Below are 21,045 nucleotides of genomic sequence, written 5' to 3'. Positions count from 1 at the left end.
TGGACACCAGTTCTGGTTTCTGCCCAGGAAACAGACTAGTGAGTGATTCCATAAGCTATCAGCTTTCATCACAATCGAGCTAAAACAAATTAGTAAATACCGAAAAGACGAATTCTAACCATACCATTTACTTTTTTTCTAATGATAAGCCATAGTACTAAAACCTTCCGACTGTTGACTTAAGCGTTATTTTGGCTGCTCTAAGATCGCTGATGGAGAAAAAGTTGTAAACTTTAAGGTTATGCTGAAGCCTGAACTGATTTAATAAACCAGTTTATGTACTCAATTGATGAATAACCACTCGAGCCCTGTTGGCTCGAGCTTGCTTTTCTCGTTGGCTCGAGGTTGCTTTTCTCGTTGGCTCGAGCTTGCTTTTCTCGTTGGCTCGAGGTTGCTTTTCTCGTTGGCTCGAGCTTGCTTTTCTCGTTGGCTCGAGGTTGCTTTTCTCGTTGGCTCGAGGTTGCTTTTCTCGTTGGCTCGAGGTCGCTTTTCTCGTTGGCTCGAGGTCGCTTTTCTCGTTGGCTCGAGGTCGCTTTTCTCGTTGGCTCGAGGTCGCTTTTCTCGTTGGCTCGAGGTCGCTTTTCTCGTTGGCTCGAGGTCGCTTTTCTCGTTGGCTCGAGGTCGCTTTTCTCGTTGGCTCGAGGTCGCTTTTCTCGTTGGCTCGAGGTCGCTTTTCTCGTTGGCTCGAGGTCGCTTTTCTCGTTGGCTCGAGGTCGCTTTTCTCGTTGGCTCGAATGTTAACACCAACTGTATTCTATTGATTGCAAACATTCCCGCTTGGCTCGAATTTCCGATGTACGATGTCGTTTTTTTCGGTGGTCCCTGTGAGTTGGAACGATAACGGGGTTCGACTGTACTTGCTGTACTCTTAAAAAACATTACCAGTAACTGAATAAGCAATCTTAAAACTATTTGAAGAAGTAGAAAGTAACTGTACAGTATAAGAAACCATCAATTTCGATATTATCAGTGAGATAACCGTGGTCAATGGTTCAATTTAAAACACAAAAACGAGTTAGTGGAAAGTTTATTGCGGCTTATAGTGTTTGACTAGGGATACAAACGCATATACAATAACTAGTAAAGATGATATGTAACAAGTCTACATAAAACAAAGCTCGTTAAGCCGGAACGTGGGACAAAATACATGACGCCAAAAACATGCATGTATCGTGAATAGATCCGTGAATAGATCCATGAATAGATCCGGGGATGTATTCATAAAGCATCTTAAGTAATTTTCCAACTTAATTTCGACTTATTAATATTTTCATAGTCAAATTAAAAGAAAAGAAATGTATTTTTACATTTAAGTATTTTGTTTGAATAAGGTCAATGAAAAGAATGTATTTTGAAATTTTTAAGTTTTTATTTCATATGACTAAATAGATACCCAAATAAGAAAGTGACTTAAGTAAGGAAATAACTTGAGATGCTTTATGAATACTGCCCCCGAACTTCATTTATTAAGCAATGAGTTGAAGGTAGCGCAACCCAATTAAGTCCATCGCTGGCGTAAAGGGGTTGCACTATCTTAAGAGTTTGGAAGCACAAACAGGTACCACACAACCTTTAAAAGATATGATTAAACTTTGAAATATGTAACATTTGGAAAGATTTTTAGTAATGTTGATTTTAGTCATCATGATGATGTTTGAACGTGTAATTAATTAAAATAAAACAAAGAATGTAAAACAAATTGGGGGAAGAAATGTGAAACAGCCTTAATAAAAGCTGATTAAAGACAAACATGGCAGTAACATTCAAGTCCATAAATGGAAAAATGTGTGCCTGAAACCCTGAAAAACAACCTAAAATACTCCAAATAAATTTATACAAATTGCACGACTTGCCTACATTTTCAATAGAACATGATTAAAAAAGACAACATAAAAAGTGTCAAAATGTTTTTTTACTTTTTTCCTAGTTCAAAATGGGGTTTCTTACAAGCTTAATGAGTAATGACATATAGTAATATAAGTTATACATTGAATACATTCAGTGCAGGGCTGCGACATTTGCTGCCAGTTATGTGCATAAATCAGTGCAAGTGATATGTATGGTTATTTCATTTATTCATAGGGACTTTCACAATACTTCATTGTGCACATCAAAACTTGTTAATTTACTTTCAAAGCAACATTAAATTTTTCTACCAATTGCAATAAGGACAATCTGGCGATAGTTCAGAACATTGTTACAGTTCACAATTTTAAATTTGAAATACTTGATAATGTGCTAATAGATCTAAATAAAAGAAGTACAGCTTAAAGAGTTGTCTCACATACTGCACATTACAAGTATATCCATTAATCTTTCAGAACACCACATGTTTGAAAGTTAACAACGAAGACATTAACAACGTTAACTTGCACAACGTTCTGAACAATCGGCCTAATGTCTTGAGAACATAAAAGATAGATAGGGCAAACTGTTTCAAGCAGAACCATAGTTTTAAGATTTAAACCTGAGCTTAAGGCAACAATGCATTACTGGCAAGAAATCAAATAAACATAGGCTGTATAACAAAAAAATGAAAACTAAAGCTGTCCCTGAAGCGATGAATACCCAAGACACATTCTTCCCAGACACCACCTGGACACAGGGATGGTTGTCATATTTTGGAATTAATAGCACGGGCATGTGCATTATAAAACTGACCAACATTCCTTTGAAGTTTCAAGAGCATTGGTCAAATACAATTTATGTGATAAAATATTTTGCAGACCAACTTCAATGGCCAAGTGAAATGTCAAACAAAATGCATGTTCACAACTGCCTATCCTGGCCAACATTCCTATGAAGTTTCATGAAAGTAGGTTTGTAATACTTTTTGGGCTTTATGCGGCACAATATTTTCTGACCATTTTTACTTCTTCAAGAGAAAAGTGAAATGTCAAACAAAATGCATGTTCACAACTGCCTATCCTGACCAACATTCCTATGAAGTTTCATGAAAGTAGGTTTGTAATACTTTTTGGGCTTTATGCGGCACAATATTTTCTGACCATTTTTACTTCTTCAAGAGAAAAGTGAAATGTCAAACAAAATGCATGTTCACAACTGCCCGTGCTGGCCAACATTTCTATGAAGTTTCATGAAAGTAGGTTTGTAATACTTTTTGGGCTTTATGCGGCACAATATTTTCGGACCATTTTTACTTCTTCAAGAGAAAAGAGAAATGTCAAACAAAATGCATGTTCACAACTGCCCGTGCTGGCCAACATTTCTATGAAGTTTCATGACTGTAGGTGCAATATTTTTGGAGTTAAATGCAACACAATAATTTGCAGACCATGTTTACCATCTTTCAATGTCCATAACTATTGTTCAACAGATTGACATGTCAAACAAATTGCAGGAACACAACAACCCTTGCTGACCAACATTCCTATGAGGTTTCCAGGGTTACAATGGGACAAACACAATTCCTATATAGCCCCCCAAGACAGGTATTCATAAAACATCTTAAGTCATTTTTTCTTAAGTTAAGAATATCGCTGGTCATATGGTATAAAAACTTGTTAATATCTAAAATACTTAATTCTCATTAGTTTTATGAAATAAACAACGAAAAAAAACACGCTTGCAATTCTTTTAAAAATTGAGTATGAAAAACATAGGAATTTGTTTTAAGATAAAAAAAAAAGTACTTAAGTTGTATTATGAATAATGTCACAGATAATCTTTAAGGGGGTATAAAATGTTAGTACCAAAAAACCTGTTAAAACCTACCATAATAAATGTCAAATAATTCATAAAATTATATGTTAATTTCCCTGTAATGGATTTTAGAGATATTGGTATACTGAGCAGCCAAATTATTTAAACATTCATAAGAAAAACAATACTTTTATGAAAGAGGGTAAATCATTGTGTTATATGAAGAAGAGCCCTCGTTTCTTTCTTACACCACATCATTGTGACAAATATTTGAAGAATCAAATTTCAACTCATTTCATTGCTAAAAACATGTGCCCATAATATGAATATCAATTTAAAATCATAAGCTGAAATGTAAACAGTAATGTCAAGCGAAACAAAATAACCTAAGATAACGTATAAAGCATTTAAAATAGTTATTGAATATATATAAGTAAGGCATTTTGCTCATAAATGTCTAAAAACTATCAGAACTAAATGAACGACATAAAATACACACTGTACATTTAATGACTATTGGCCACAGTATGCAATTACTAAAGGCAGGGCAACAAGTACATATTATCAGTTCAAACAGAATTATAAAGAACCCTTTGATGTTTATTCAACAGACTTAAAATTGGAAAATAAAATATTTTTTAATCTTTGTTGAAACAAAGCACTCACAAGTTTTATGGTATGGTTAAAACATAAAATGCCCAAAATTTCACAGCCCCTCATTTCAATAAAGATTGTAAAACTTAAGTACGTAAATCTACATGCGTAACAACGTTTTTTACGTAAACTGCCTTTCAATAAAAAATATCTTAAGGACATTTATAGCGTGTAGTCCGATTTCTTGAATGTTATTTATGGCATTGATTCGGCCCATAACATTACAGGCATACCTGAGCACTCTTACGCAGCGCAAGATTTACAGCTAAGAAGCCTAAGATGTTTTATTGAAACTTGGTCCAGAACTTAAGCAACTCGAGATACAAATCCATGTTTTGTTTGAAGAGCTAGGCTGCTTACCATTATATAAGTCCATGTCATCTGAATACTTACTGCTAACTTAAATGAATAAAATGTAAAATCAAAAAAATGTTACTCGTACATTTCTTATTGCAAATAAATGAAACATAGAGTACTTCCAAATAAGAACAGGATGTCAATATTTCCATTTTCTGCTTAACAAGGGGCTTTAAATAAACCTATAAATTTTCATAATTATAAAGTATGACAAAATAACTAGAATTTATCATGTTTTTAAAGTAAGATTTTAGAAAGATAAAACATAGACAGGTACTTAAAGTTACTTAAAGCAAAGCCCAATTTCAGCTTAATTTCATCCTTGGCTAAAAGCCTAAAATGAATGTCAAAATGAAGATACAAACTGTAGATAGCATTAAAATATATAAACTTTCAATTGCAGTAAAACATATGAACGGAAGTGTAAAGCAGTGCTCTTATAAATAAGCATGAGGTAATTTATTAAAATACAATAACAACATAAAATATAACCTTGTCTCTTGAAATAGCCATATTTAGGTACATGTGAGGAACTCTTCACGAAGCTATAAACTAACTAAAAATAACCTAAAAAAGCAAATACTAAAAAATATTGCCAATTTTCCAGATTTTTTTTAAAACTTAATTATTTTAAATAAATGAAATTAATAATTTTTAAAAAAGGAGCAATGAAGTTTTATTCATATAATATTATTTAGAAATTAATCAGTCGTTACTTAACAATCGCTTATGCCATTAAAAGTTGGTAATATGTAAGAAGTATCAAGTGAATTGCTACTCCAATCCATTCTCTTTAAAACCATGAATAAATAACCCAAAACAGGCAGGCCCTTATAGCAATCTAATATAAAGTACAAAGTGTTCTTTGAATTTAGCAAATATTGATAAATGATACATTTTTCTGCCTTCCTAGCCCAGCATGTCACAACTCCTCATCCTCATGTAACAGTATTGAGTGTTCCTGGGTTAGAGAAGCCAGCTCTTTCACAAACTCTTCAAGCACGATGGCGCAATAAACTGCGTTCCTCGTCTTCAATGACTCCCCGTAGCTGGCGGGATTTTCGTCTGGTCGTCTGTGGATGTAACGCATGCCTCGGTTGCCTGTTAATAACTCCAGTTTGTTCCCATTTCCATTTGGGCTGGGTAACGACTTCTTGTCCCGTGTATTACGACGGAACAGGAGCTCAGTCAGAGTGCGGTGTCTTTTTTCTGTCAAAGGAAACATTTCGGATTTAGACATGACAGGAAATGATCCACATACAGCAGTCGTAAATATCATATGTTTCAACTTTCCAAAGAAATTAAACTGCTTTGTAAAAGCAATTAAACCAGCTTTATATACCAGTCTATGAATCTTGTTGTTTGTTTTAACACCTTAAGTCTGTTTCTTGTTTAGAACTTTTAAAAAAACACTGAATGTGTATCAAAAGGAAATGGCTAACATACCTCTAGAATAAAACTACAACTTCATATCTACTTTATACATAAAACTATAAAATCAAAATATAACCTTTTGATGGCATTTCAGCGGCAGTAGAAGCCCGTAATTTCGTGTTGAGTTCTGGGCTTGGGGTTTGAGAGTGGGCTCTCTCTGGGAGGTTCCCCTCTCGATGGGCAAGCGTCCTTCGGGCTCGCAACAACAGAGCCTCAAAGTTCTGTATGGTATAGGAGTAGTGGTCAACTCTCTGGCGTATTGATGTCAACACCTATTGGAAGAAAATAACATATTTTGTATACACTCAAAATGTTTAAGATTTGCAATCAAGCATATTGGCAGTTTCTCCCTCAGTGAGTAGGAGTCTTATTTTACATTATCACAGATTTAACATTATAATAGAAGCTTTGGAAGACATTTTATGTTTTATGTAGATTTCTATCAATGGTTAGTATTGTACTGAATGTACACGAGCTTCCTACGTCCTACGTGTATATTTAAGTATTGTCATTTAATTAATTACCATTAAACATAATCAGTTTGATGAAGTTTATGTAAGGGAGAAAAGTAACTATCACTAAAGAGGTTGCTTTCAAAATTGTCCATCCATAAATTAATATAGTAGCTACAGTTCTAAAGTCATCCCATCAACTGTTAATTATCAAATTATACATTAAAGTATATGAAATAAAAATCTCGCTCATAAACATCCTTTACCTGTACAAGTGACTTGACGGTAGGCTGGAACACAAGATTGTGGTTAAGGAGAAAGGATCGTAGCAGTGGCTGACTGTACACAGCCAAACGAGAGATGAGACCCGTCAACATCAGGTTCACCGGCAGGGTGTTCTGCATCATACTCTCCAACTTGAGAAGCACAGCTGTCAGGAATGGCCCTGTTAATACATACAAGGCTTATTGAAGGGTATCATTATCTTCTTTGATGTACCACAGACAAGATCATGTAGCAATGCTTTACAAAAACTTTCAATGTTATGGATTTGGACTTGCATTACCGTAACTACTGTATAATATCAATTGCATACAATTTTATAAAGAGCATTGAATTGAATCTGCTACTGAGATTAACCTACACCTCAATTTTAGAATGAAGTGACCTCTGTCTTCAATTATTCATACTGATAAAGCAAAAATTGACACTAGATTTACAACATTTTCAGACAAATGAAAACTAAGTTTAACATGTCAATACTGCATAATCATGCATTCTTCAGGATGATTTAGGAAAATTTAGTAATGATGCTCTATGACAAAAAAAAGGAAATATCCTTGTCATAAAATTTTAAGTTTAAATGACTGAATTAATCTTTAAAGCTTACCAATGTTTGGTGTTCCTACACCTCTCACTGATGGATTTAGGCCGATGCTGAATGACAACTTTGCAGAGCCTATTGTCTGCACCTGAGTTGTCTCTGAAAATCTTACAGACTTGTCTCCCTTAGTTCCTGTCTGACCATCAACTTTTTCTTCTTCTGTCGCCTTGGTAACCAATATGCCACTAACTGGTTGCAAAGATTTTGGTATTTCTGTTCCAAAATGGTGTACGCTGACTTCCATAGAGTCTGTGTCTGAATTCAACTTTTCTGTGTCAGAATTCTGGGCAGCAGAAGATATGTCAATAAATGAAGTGATATCACTGGGCTTACTACTTTGTTCTGCTTTTGTTTTATTTGAACTTTGGGTAATCTGAGTATCAACAATTTCAAATTCTGTAGCGTTTGTAGTTTTTTGTCTAGTGGGATCATCAATGACATCAAATGAAGTGTCGTCAATGGATTTGAACGCCGCGCTGTCGTCTGCATGGGAGGTCTCACAATCGAAATACACAGAGCTCATCTCACCTTCAGCACCTAGCACCATCGATTCTCCATCTAAACTGCGATCCTTTCTTGGTGTTGATGTACAAGAGATAGACATTGTTTGTGAAACAGTAGTTAAAACTGACTCTAAGTTTTTCAAGCTATCTTCAACATTTGCCGACTTGTCTTGAGGGATAGCACTTTCTTCAAGCATTGTAATGAAGTCTTCATCAGAAGTGAATCGTCCTCTCTTACTGGCCCTTTCATATGTTAAGCTAATATCATCATCTCCAATATCAGTTTTAACTATTGCACTATCCACTATGCTAAAATCACTATTATCACAGCTTCTGGGAACAACATTTGAGTTATTTTCTACACCATCGGTTCTTTCTAAACTACTGACATTTTCTGCATCAGTTGATGCGAACTTGCTCTCATCTGTCTTGTTAGAAACAGAATCAGTGAAATCTTTAGACAGTTCTATAGACTGGTTACTGGGGTCAACATCAAAACTGGTGAATGGTGGGTCGTCACCATCATACGGATATTGCCATGAGTGGCAAGCCTGGGAACACTTCAGAACACGAAGGTGGGCATCGGCCAAGTATTCCAGATAACTGGTCTCAAAATCCTCTAGCTTGCTTCCAAATGTACCGGGTGGAAAGGCAGTGTTGACTTTGTCCTGAGAAGGGTCACTGGAAAAAGTAGACCAATTGTATTGAAGTAAACATGGTGGTAAAAGAAATTTAGGAAAGTAGACAACAAAAACACAAATTCAAAATGCGTATAAATCTAAACATAAAGCAATTGTATGTGGCATAGCAAAATATTTTATAAATGCATTACATTAAAATGAAATTTGCCACTCAAATTTACAACATTGGCTGAGCAGGTGTAAAATTATATATTGAAAGCTACAGCATGCATGTGCTCTAGTCAAACAAACTGAATCTTGTAAGAATATTGGGCAATCTTTGATATGGCAAACCAACCAGTCCCAGAAAACACAGTCTATCTTTTAGGACTAGCATGTGCTTTAGATGTTCTATCAAAAGAATGATTTTGAATAAACAGGATGTCAAAATTCATTTCAAGTTATAAGATTCTTAGCACTGACTCCATTTACATACAGAAATTATTTTAACATAAAAGAATCTAGCTTTTACACAAATACAAAAAACAAGACCAAACAGAGCATTACATTCATATGCCAACACTCGTCCATTGTACACAGGTATAACTGAACAAACAATAGTGTTATGGAATGTGGAACAACACATGCGCATATTGTCATAGTAAACATGTATAGTTTTTGTATACCAAGTTTCATGACAATAATATCTTCTTTGTCTAATATATCTCTGCCTTTTCCATGATGACGACAATGACACCAACATGATGACATCAAGGCTATGAAAATATCTGGGCTCCTTTTCAAAACAAAGCATAAGGCTTGAGATCGTAAATTATCAGACGTGACCTGCCATTCAATAGAAAATTTATCATATAGATTCTGCATATAACTTTACGGGAGGCCCTGAGCACTCTTTAGCAGCAGAACGTTTATGACAAAGATATCTTATTGAAACCAACCCGCCGACTTATTACCCGAAAAGAAAGAAAAATCTAAAAACATATAAGTATTTGTTGAGAGATTGTGTTAGTATAATACTGTAGTTGTTACCTGACATGGTTTTGTGTTAGTGTCTTGTCCCGTTTTGACCGGAACAGTTTTCTACCGGGCTTGCTAGGTGGTTTGGGCATGTTAGTAGGCATGTCACACACACTACAAAATACAACATCTAACTGACCTACACCAAGAATTAGCAGGATTATTCACCAACATATGGATCTTGTACAATTGTGAACAGGAACATTGTGTTACTGCCATGCGTGTCTTAATGAATGCATTTGGCGTAAACAAATAGTGTTTCTATAGTTCGGGTATTTTGTAAGCTTGTGTTTGTTTGTTGGTGTATTCATCTGATTATACTATGCTGTAGACAAATGCATTCAATAGACATGCTTTATAATATAGCAACTGTTGTCTTATAAAATGATATGATTAGAGAATGGTGCTTCATCTGTAATCCAAAGGAAGGGACATAACTGCGATTATACTGTACTACAATACTTTATATAATCATGGTAACAATACAGTACCATTTCATTCAATATCATATTTTGTTAAAAGAAAGATTCCAAATGCATTTTCTATGAACAGTTTACAATTATGCTGTATAATGACCAGAAAATCAAATATTTCATAATCATTGACAAACAAGAGTTTTGTGCAGTATGTCCCTTCCTTAACATTAATTGAGATAGCCTTAAACAGATTATGTCTGCCCTCAGTACAGACAATAGAATCTATGGCATCCAAGTGTATGTGTATATGTTTGTAAAACTGCTATTTCTTCTTATCCTTGGTTTAACGATGACTAAAATCAAAAACCATGTCGCTTCATATCATTTCAATTTGTAACTTAAATAATGACTCATTGTAAATTGTGACAAACTTTGGCTGACAGTGTGTTTAAGTGTGACTCATGTGCAATGAAGTACAGTTAGTTTTCTATCCTTAACCATATACCAATGTTTTGTGCAATAATACTACATTGTGACATCACTACATTCATACAAAACTGTTAGTGCAATGTGTAACATTTAAACATCTACAATCTACAAAACTAATGCTAGCATCCGGAAAAACAGAACAGACTTTCAAGCCTAAAAACATACTAACCCATTCAAAGTAATTGTTTTCAATCTGAATAGCAAATAAAAACATGAAAATAATGAAAACATCAAGCAAATGAAAATACCATGATGCAAAATGAAAACAAAATATCAAAATCTTCTATAAAATGTAAACAGAAATACAACAAACAATTTCATCCTGTAGGATGCTTAAATTGTGCTATGTCCTTTTTTGTTTTTGCCTTGTTAAATATTAGCAACATTCTTAATCATCCAAAGGCAATGGTCAGTTTAATGATTTTGTAGGTTTTGTATTCATTACAATGATAATATTTCACAAAAAAGTGTGGAAATTAAACACTCACTAAATTTAAACAATCTACTGTTCATCAATTGTAAAATATACCAAAGAAAAACAATTAGGTATCATTTATGATTTATGAACTGAAAGATATTTACCATAAACCTGTGAGCAATAGTATTAGTTCAAGACCGCCATTGCACAAAAGTTTGTATATAATGTGCTTCATTCACAGTCAAAATTTAAATTGAAGGTTAGTTTTATTTTCAAAGATTAAGTAAATCATTTTTTCTTGCTTTAACATACAATTTTACTTTTCAAATTTAATTGGCAGTGTTTCATTGACCAAAACGGCTGAAGTATATTTCTAATCAACATGACAAACATTATGATACTGGAAAACTATTGATTGTATGAAAAATAGTGGAAAAATGCATACAAAAGATGTCAATTTTATGAGAAATTATTTTAAAATCATTTTTCACTCATATGTACATTAACACTTTTTTCTTATTTAGTAGTAAATACACACTCATTTCTTTTTTACTATTCAGTGTAATATGTAAACAGAATATATACTCTCAGAATATATATCTGGCATGAAAAATGACTCAATAATTGAAAATTGAAAGATAAAAAAATGTCTTAAATATGCTATTAGTTATGAGGATTTATAATCTGTATAAGAGTGAATATGTGAACAACATGTTATCACCACACATCTCTGATCATTTTAACAAAATAATTAGCATGAACAATTAATTTATTCTGCTGGTATATATATATATATATATATATATATGTGCATAAAACATGATCTCATCAATTCTTAAGGTATTAAATGATTAGCCTGTTGTTTGCGTACCTGTGTTTAGGACTGTCTATCTCGGGGAGGCAGCAGGTGGGCCTTAACGAGAGAAACTTCTCTGCACTCTTACAGTAGATATCCTGGTCCTTCACCGCACGACGCTGACTCACCATAACGTGCCGGCACGGAATCAGGTACCTGGCGGAAAGAAAGCCTGTATTCAAATTCCTTGAACATTTCATCATATCAAATTAACCCAAGAAGAGCTGGAAATTAGCACAAGCCCAAAAGCCTTTACAGATAAAATGTATGCCCCACTTGTGTAAAATCTTAGTTTGTTTTACAAAACAGGGCTTGTTGAAGGCTTTTATGGTAAGAAATAATGTAAAAGTTTGGTTTTTTTTATCTAAATTAAACTTTGATTACTGCAAAAATTATGATTCATAATTTAATAAACTGGTCAATTGCATATCATTACTTCCCTATAAAAATGAATTCTTCTTTTATTTCCTAAGAATATAACTGAACTTGCATGCTCTGAGAATCCCATTTTTTAATGTGTTTCAAGGGGAACCTGGCATCTGACTTATTGCTCTTCATAAACACATAGAAAAAGATTTTTTTAATAACATCACTTACATGACCAGAGTTTCTATTGCATCATTAAAGTACATCCTCCATGAGTGTTAACACACATAGAGTAAGCTCAATGTCTGAATTAATGCAATTTATTTGTCAACAAAGAAAAAACTAATAAAGGCCGTATGGAGAATATTAGATTAGACCTTGAATTAAAAGATGATAAAACGAGCACTCTTAGCTGATAACAAAATCAGTTTAATGGAAAAGAATGTACTTCTGTGACTGTGTTAAAAAAAGTTGTTGTTTATTTTTGGTTTTCTAAACAATTAGGTTAGAAGGCTGGGATCATATGGAGGAAAAGGTACAATTTTGAAGTTACATGTATTTTGTTATATAATTTTCACAGGGCTTCACACATTATCCAGAAATCTACATCACTCTCTTGGAGCCCTCCTTATAGTTTCCCAAGAAAAGATTTGTCAAAAGAAATTATCTGATTAGATTGTTATCATTATTGTCTAAATAGCTCTTTGGAGTTCATGCTTGTTGGATATTTTTGTGAAACCAGACCCTGGCTCTCAGCCAATCAGATTCCCACAAGCACACCGAACATGCATCATCACGAGAATTTATCTTACTTGAAGACGAGGTCAAACATGACATCCTCACAGTTCAGGTCCACCAGCGTATGAAACAGTGACAGGGAAACCAGGCACAACTGCAACACAAGGTCATAAAATGTACCGTAACACCGTAGTACTGTTTTAATCAATCTTGGAAGAGAATTTATAAATCAAACTATGTACAAATGTTCATTGGATCATTCATGGAACAAGGAAGCTAGAAATGTTTCAGTAGTTTAAATCCATCGAAACCTGTGAGCATTATATTTTGCATGGGCGATTACTTCTCACATCATTTAAAACTGAAAGCAGTAAAAACAAAAGAAATGTTTGATATTTTTTTACATTTCTTTCTTCGCAAAACCTAACAAAATGTTTAAACCTCCAATATTTCAGGCAGGTTGCAACAATTGAGCGCTTAACAAGTATACAAAGTATATACATGTAATATAAAACTGTGTACAATCTTAAAGCTCTGTAAGTTCTTGCACTTACCTTGGAGCTGCTGTTGATGCGTGTGACGAGTGAGTCGAGAATGACAATCTCATCGTTTCTCTCCGTAAAGATAAACGCCAGGAAGGCACGCACGAGACTTGGCTCTGAGATCTTCCGTAGAAACAGGTCAAGGTACGCTGTGGCAGTAATCACTTCCTCACGGGAATTCTAGCCGGTGGAAAAGTTTAGAAGTTAAATCAAAACTGTATCAAGTCAATCCTATGGTACCATGCATTGTTACATTGAAAATGCAACCTGAATAAAATAATAAATTACCAAATGTACTTCAGTTGACATGAATATACTATATATGATTGATTTTCCATACTCATGGTCTTAAATCTAATCTTTTTCATAATAGATGTTAAAACGCTTGTGCATTTTACATATATGATATTGTAAATAATTGTTTTTTTCTGTCTAAAGACCTATATTTGCATTTTCCAAGTTCAACATTAAAGCCTTCTTGGGAATGAAAGCAAACTTTAACAATTATTTCAGATAGTTGAAAAACAAGGCAACTCAGTTTGCCAAACATGTGATGGCTCTATGTTCTCTTATGAAGATTGTAAAATAAAACCAAAAACAGTTAACTTTAAACAATTGCAACAATAAGCAGTCTGTAATACAATCACATGCATGTATGTTTATGTATTAACTCAAATAGCAGGTGTAAATTATTTCACAGAAAATTAATTTAAGAGCTTACATTAGAATTCTGTGTTTCATTAAAATGACTTGCTCATGGTTTGTAAAATGCATTTTTTTACGAAATAATGTGTGGCAAATCATAAGGAGTGTTAAAACAAAAATACCAAAAGCTGGAACCCTTCAGCAAATGTTGATATTTGCTCAAATACTGTCTTTGAAGACCACAGTTTTCATTAGCATTTATAACACAATTGAAAATTAATTACAGCTGTGGTGTTGTATGATTGGTTGATTGACCTTATCATGTGATGTTATTAATGTATCTTTAAAATGTCAACATATTCACCACTTTTGTTAAAGTCCTGGTGGCCATGTGGATTAGCTGGCTGTATTCTATTTTGTTCTTGACTTTACCAGCGTGGGTTCGAACCCCACTAAAACCAAAACACTTTTTTTGTGCCATAAATGTATTTTTTTCTGCATTTTCGTTATCATAGCATAAAATAATGACAAAATGAGTGTTTTCAGATGCCTTACCGGGAAAACTAGTTATTGGTCCAAAAACATGAGCAAGTCACTTTAAAGTCAGGCAAACATCTAAACAAGACTAAATGAATACTTATTGAAGATTAAACTGAAACCAAAATTCACAAAACATTCATACAAATAAGATATATATACAACGTTTAAATAAACCAAAAGAACTTAAAGCAAACGAAAAAAAAATTCATTGTGAAGTAAATAAATACAACATTGAAATACTGCATTGTACTGAAAGAAAACTAAACAATTCATCTTACATGGTGCAACAACACCGATTGAAACTGAAATATACAGCAACACAGAGGGTATCATAGGTGAGGAATTCATAAGCAACATGGAACATAACAGTAACCATGGAAACTAGAATACTGACCGAAAACATAGGTGAATCAAGAAGCGGGGTAGGTAACCCCGAAATGTCCTGTACCAAAATGAAAACATTTCTTGAAACTAAAACATCAAACGCTGCAAACTAGACCTTTCATTCAACCAAGTCCTTAAATTACAATGTAGATATGACATGTTGATTGATTTTAATCAAGTTATTTTTTGAATACCATTCTTATCTCTTAATGTTTTTATCTAGTTCTACCAAATTATATTTTAACAAGAAATGAATTATCTTTACTGATAAATATCATCCAAAAACCATATAGTAATTAAATTACTAATGACTGCATTAGAAACAAAAATACTCAATTACTTTTTCTTCATAAAAACAAAATATAAAATTGTCATAATAGAATTAACAGTACAAACTTAACTGAACAATGGTTTAAATTTGTTGTCATATGAATTATGCAGCAACATTTAAAATGATTCTCCATGCTTACATGTTTTTTCTCGCAACCAATAAAATGCTAGCTAACACCATATTGATAATAAATGAAATAAGCTCTAAAAGTATATCAAATGGTCAATTCCTAATAGCTTAAAGGAATAAAAGATATTGAGAAATATGAAACCTTAATTTTACCATAACTAATATAAACCAAGCAAAACATTTTATATAAAACATGGAAGTTTATAAAATTGAAATTGGCAATGCAAAATTGTAAAACAGTAAAGTTATACACTGGATATATCTGAAAAACAACAAAGTTCTCTGCAAACAAAATGGATGTTGAGCAACAAAATGCATCTTACCTTCCACAAGAGACATGACCTATAGGTGCAGTGCCTCTCTCGCATGGGAGAGAACGACATGCCCTCCTTCAAACAAACCACAGTCAACAAACTATGAAAGTCATATCTTATAAAGGTACAGTGCCGCTCTCGCATGGGAGAGAATGACATGCCCTCCTTCAAACAAACCAAATAATCAACTTTGAAAGTAATACCTTATAAAGGTGCAGTGCCTCTCTCACATGGGAGAGAACAACAAACAAAACACACTGTCAACAATCAACTTTCAGTCATATGGCATTACTTTTACAAAAAGAATAATATACAAGATTTTAGTACCAATCAATGACAACAACTTCATGTCAATGATGACAAATTAAAAAATAAAACAAACAGAACTGTATTGGAATTGAATATCAGTACCCGTTACTCCTTTTAAACCCAAATTTGTTTGAAATCCACCTTTAGCAATTTGCCAACAAGGAATTAGGGTTCAGTGTCAGAAAGAATACTCAATAGTGCCGAAGTTCAACCAGTCTTGAGTACTCGTATAACGTTGAAACAAACTGTAATATACATGTACTGAATATCCAAGAAAACAGTCCGTCAACACCAACTGGCAGAACAATACATTGTTGGAATCAGGTGGACCTTAAAACATGTTAAAATGCAAAGCAAATTTCAAGATATTGTTTTCTTAAATGTGTGCTGCTACATGCCAAATCTTGCCTCCAGGTGTTTGAAATATTGAGTAAATCTTTCATCAAAGTCCTTCAAAATAATCAATAATCATACCGTACATCAATGAAGTTTTAACACACACACACACACACACACACACACACACATACATCTAAACAACCAACAGTTCCAAACAGTCACTAGTTTTTAAAATATATGGGTAAAGAATTTTAAAGTATTACATGTATCCGGTGTTAACTAATTTCTATAGCTCTAGCTATATACATGTAATTGCAAGTGAGGTCTACAGGAAAATGTTTACAATTTGAAGCTTGAACGGGGTAGAGAGAAAATACATGGATGGGGAGTATTCATACTTCACTCGTTATTTCCTAGAAAAACAAAATATAAGCTGATAATGGAATAAATGGAGTCTTTTTTAATGGATATTGTTTAGTTTAATTGCCATTGATGTGTCTTTCTTGGTTTTCTGTTGTTTTTTTTTGGTAACTTACAAACATGAACATTTGAAAATGTGACAAATATTCAAGGTAATACCATAGATGAAATTGAAAAGAAAAATTTAATACACATTTATATATATATATATATATATATATATATATATATATATATATATATATATATATATATATATATATATTATATAATCATAAGAATGGACTATAACACAACTTATTTGGCAGAAAGAAGACAGGGCTGCCAATCTGATATTACAAGAGCACTGAAGAAAGAATGCTGATGCTCTTCTTTTCTTTTTTTCAGTCAAACAAGGGCATAACTATATAATTATTTAAAACAGAGGTTAACCCCTTGCTGTACATGTGCTTATCATCTCTGGCAACATTCAGTGGATGAAATAAACACAAGCCCGCAAGCCCTGTACTGGTAAAATGTCTTAGCAGTGCTTGTTAAAAAAATTGATGCCAAGCAATAGTAATAGAATTAGGGCTTGTTCATCCAAAAGTCTATTTTTCGATGACTGCAACATGTGAACCAAGTTTCATTTGAAAGTCTTGAATAGTTTTTGCACAACAAAAATCAGACACCAAAAATTTAAATAACTACTTAGTTAAGATTGGAGAATACGCAATGCTTTCTATTATTGCAAAAAAAACCACCCCATATTTACAATTCTTATACAATATTTACTTTCAAGATCAGTCAGAATTGTCAGTTTTCATTAATATGCAACAATACAACATTTTGAAAAATAATGGTTAATTTCAGTGTAAAATTTCTTAATCAGTTTCTTAAGCACCTTCATGTTTTACGGTATATTTTGTCTATAATTGAGACCAGTTTAAAAACTGAACATGCTTTAAAAATTTGAACATCAAAACCACAAATCAAAACCATTAATACACAAAATTGCAGCACATACTTTTCTCTAGAACCTAGTCAAAGATGTAGATCTAGATAATCATCCATGGCATAAATACATTTACAAGACATATCAATCTATGACATAGATCTAGTTTACATGAAGGAGACACAGAGACACATGCATTACTGACCTGATGAAGGGCGGGACCAAGAACAGGCACTAGGAAACCGTTGTATATGAACTTGATGAGCTGGTCTCGGACGAGCGGGTGGGCGATCTACAAATAACATGCAGCATGTTTCCAACATTCTTGATACTGTTTGGTTTACAAACAAGATTACTATCTAAGTTTTCTACAGGTATAATAGGAACTCTACATGTAAATAACAGGCTTTATTCATGCAAAAGTATTTTTGATTGTGTAATGCTGATAGAAAGAAGCAGTTTGGAGGTACAGAATATTATGTCATGCATTGCTCATACTGTAAATGTATCATAGAGTAAAAACATATTTATCTACAATGTGAATGTTTCATCAAAATATTTAAATGGAATGTCACTAAATACCTGGTACAGAGTTTAAGTTCATCATGTTTAGTGATGTAAAATATCAGCAAATAGCTTTTGAACAAAACATCAAATAATCTAACTTAAAATCAAGACAACTTGTTGAATGTTATTAATATCATAACAAAATAGTTAAGTCTATTTGGAAAACTTCATGAGACTCTACCTGTGCAACAGCATTACAGAACTCTAGAGAGTTTAGGAACATGGCCATCGTTGGCATCCTCTGGACATCCTCGTCTGTCATCTGACACCAGTCCTCCCTGGGGATCACTATCTTACGGGGCAGATCAGAGTACAAACCGCTTAGACCTGTCGCCAACACCTGAAAATTGTAATAATACATGCACAATTGTTCAGGTAAAAATACTGTTAAAGTCTAAAATATCTTGAAAAATTTAAAATATTCAATTCATTCAAAGGACATGTTCTACATTATTTATGGTGATGTCATGTAATTTAGACTTTGAAGGTAAAAGAAACATTCTAAATGCACATGACTTGTAAGCTTCAATGTGCATGTTAAAGAAAAATAAATGAAACTCACAAAGTCCTGACAGACTTACTGGGCAAAAATCAGAGTTGTCTGCAATGTATTGGCCAATGTATGGGTATTTAGCTGACAATGTCATAATCAACAGGAGGGCATCCCTGGCTTGCTGTCCAACCTTGCCTTCCCTGTGTATGAAGGGAATCAACAAGGAAAATATCAAGAACTTTGCCGCCCCATGGTCTGCATTCATGTTGAAGAAGCTTTCTAGAATGACTCTCTCTTTTGAAATACAAACACATAACTGATGCAGAACCAGTACCATGTTTTCTTCTACTCCTGGTGTGGTGTAACCATCCGAGCAATATGCAAGTAGATTTAATAATGGTCTAATGACTGGCTTATGGATTAAAAGAAGTTGGTGTGACTGGCTAATCAGAGTTTCAAACATGCGTAACTCTTCATTTACAAGGTTGTCTCTGGCAGTATGGTATCTATGGCACCATCCACAAAATTTCTCCAGTATTTCTTGTTCAAGAAGAAAATGCAGAATAGGCCCAGGCATTCCTTGTCCATCCTCACCATCTTCTTCTGCAAGTAAAGTCACCATCTGTTCGAAATTGTGACTCACTGCATTAATCTCATCATCAGTTGATTTTTCAGCATTTTCAACATCTCGCTCAATGATTTTGTAAGCCTGATGCCAGTGGTTTTGGAAAACTTCAAGACATGTCCCTGGGTCTGTGTCTCGTCGCGATCTGCGTTCAGCAGACCCTTCACTTCCTACATCGGATGACGTACGGGAATCACTCCTTATCTTGTTGAACCAACTCATATTGTCAACAGCAGTTGATTACAGCTGACCTGGTAAATGAAAGAAAGTAAGTTTTGCAGGTATCATACTAGAAATATGGTGAAATTAGCATTTGGTTGGTTAGTCGAATGGCATGTTTAAATCATCCCCAGTATGATATGGTGTTCATGTTAAAGGTAAAATGGCAATGGTAAACGTGAACTTTTTCTTAAAAATTGATAGTAACTCTCCAAGAAAGTCCAAAATTGTTGAGTTTGTTTAAGAGTTCATAAAGTTATGGCCTCTTGAACATGGTTGTCTCATCAAATATAGGGACATACAGGGGCAAGTCAGTTCATTTTAGAAAGATTAAAGAATAATATTGTTAAAAAAAGTATTAGGATGTGGGGGAGGGGGCGTGGCCATAGGGGTGAGGCATAAACAACACACTCTGCCCTGTGGAGAGTGTATTGGAATAATTCCATTGTTAATACAACCTACATTCATCAACACATTTATGGATTTAAGCCATTCAGAGGATAACATATATCAAATTTGCATAAAACCCCCCCATCTTGTCGAGTTCACAGAGTGGATGACGGACTTAAAAACCTAAAAGCCCACGTCAGATTCTTGGATTCTCAGACTCAACTACTCTGATTTTTTCGCAGACAGATTTTATATACAGCCGATTTATTTTGATACAATGTACAATTAAAATCGTACAATTCAATGAATAGCATTTAAAAAAATACTGTGTTGTTTTAGTGGTGTGGCACTTGACAGATACTGTACTGAATATTCAGGAAATCTCAATTGTAAGGTGTCCAAAGAATAGGGTTTTTTTAAAGTTTCTGTACAGAATGAGTATACTCACAGAATTCTACATGGTCGTTAATGAGAAAAAGGCATCCAATATAGCATGATATCGAAAAATACTTCCGAAAACTGTTTTGCTGTCAAATTGTACTGACAAGTTCAAGGTCGATTCGGTGTGGTCAGGCGCTTGATCAAAACCTTCTGCCCAATAGCATTAAACAGGCTACATACCACCTGTCAAATGAAAGGGTCCCCTTTCATGAAGCGACAACCTGTCTTCATCGCTAAAAAATCGTATTGATTTAGTGACCTCGCAGCGAAACTCCGCGTCTGATGCATTACAGCTGTTGATATTAAATGATTACATGGGAAGTTATTAATTTAATAAGTATGTTATGCTCACATTCGTTATTTCCTCTTTTGTAAAAAGTAGAACATAACTATATATATTCTATTAAAATTTCTTATTTAATTACCATTCGACTAATATTTTAAGTAATGAATAAACCTGCATCACCATCACGGACCTGTATGGCATCGTTTATTGCCTTTGGTTTCGGTAATATTAAAATAAAACACGATACATT

The 21,045-nt window shown here is 33.8% G+C and overlaps 2 protein-coding genes across 6 annotated transcripts; both read right to left on the bottom strand.

The window, feature by feature from the left end:
- Positions 1-282: 282 nt before the first annotated feature.
- LOC128226120 (muscle M-line assembly protein unc-89-like) lies at positions 283-771 on the bottom strand. Its single transcript, XM_052936012.1, has one exon. It carries the CDS (start codon positions 769-771, stop codon positions 283-285), a length of 489 nt encoding a protein of 162 aa, XP_052791972.1.
- A 244-nt stretch (positions 772-1,015) lies between these two features.
- Positions 1,016-20,647, bottom strand: LOC128227812 (FHF complex subunit HOOK interacting protein 1B-like). 5 transcript variants are annotated; one of them, XM_052938676.1, is made up of 14 exons: positions 20,517-20,647; positions 18,923-19,710; positions 18,523-18,681; positions 17,980-18,066; positions 15,009-15,056; positions 13,442-13,609; positions 12,962-13,041; positions 11,799-11,939; positions 10,679-10,702; positions 9,617-9,718; positions 7,450-8,627; positions 6,827-7,005; positions 6,185-6,380; positions 1,016-5,883 (listed from the first exon to the last, which is right to left on the bottom strand). In XM_052938676.1, the coding sequence occupies exons 2-14, from the start codon at positions 19,679-19,681 to the stop codon at positions 5,597-5,599; spliced, it is 3,408 nt and encodes a 1,135-aa protein (XP_052794636.1). In that variant the 5' UTR covers positions 19,682-19,710; positions 20,517-20,647; the 3' UTR covers positions 1,016-5,596. The 5 variants fall into 5 exon arrangements, with proteins under 5 accessions (XP_052794636.1, XP_052794640.1, XP_052794638.1 ...); XM_052938680.1 differs by lacking the exon at positions 9,617-9,718; XM_052938678.1 differs by lacking the exon at positions 10,679-10,702.
- Between the last annotated feature and the right edge of the window lie 398 nt (positions 20,648-21,045).

Source organism: Mya arenaria, chromosome 3 (genome assembly GCF_026914265.1).
Source record: "Mya arenaria isolate MELC-2E11 chromosome 3, ASM2691426v1".
In the NCBI taxonomy this organism is placed as follows: Eukaryota; Metazoa; Mollusca; class Bivalvia; order Myida; family Myidae; genus Mya; species Mya arenaria.
The sequence above is the reverse complement of the archived record's forward strand: the minus strand, read 5'-3'. Positions and strand labels throughout refer to the sequence as shown.

Excerpts from the sequence above, each read along its gene's own strand:
- LOC128226120 (XM_052936012.1), bottom strand. The coding sequence starts at position 771 with ATGTTTGCAATCAATAGAATACAGTTGGTGTTAACATTCGAGCCAACG.
- LOC128227812 (XM_052938676.1), bottom strand. The coding sequence starts at position 19,681 with ATGAGTTGGTTCAACAAGATAAGGAGTGATTCCCGTACGTCATCCGAT. Across the intron at positions 13,610-15,008 it reads TTGATTCACCTATGTTTTCG|AATTCCCGTGAGGAAGTGAT; the intron begins GTCAGTATTCTA and ends TCCACCGGCTAG. Across the intron at positions 9,719-10,678 it reads AAAACAATTACTTTGAATGG|TGTGTGTGACATGCCTACTA; the intron begins GTTAGTATGTTT and ends TGTATTTTGTAG.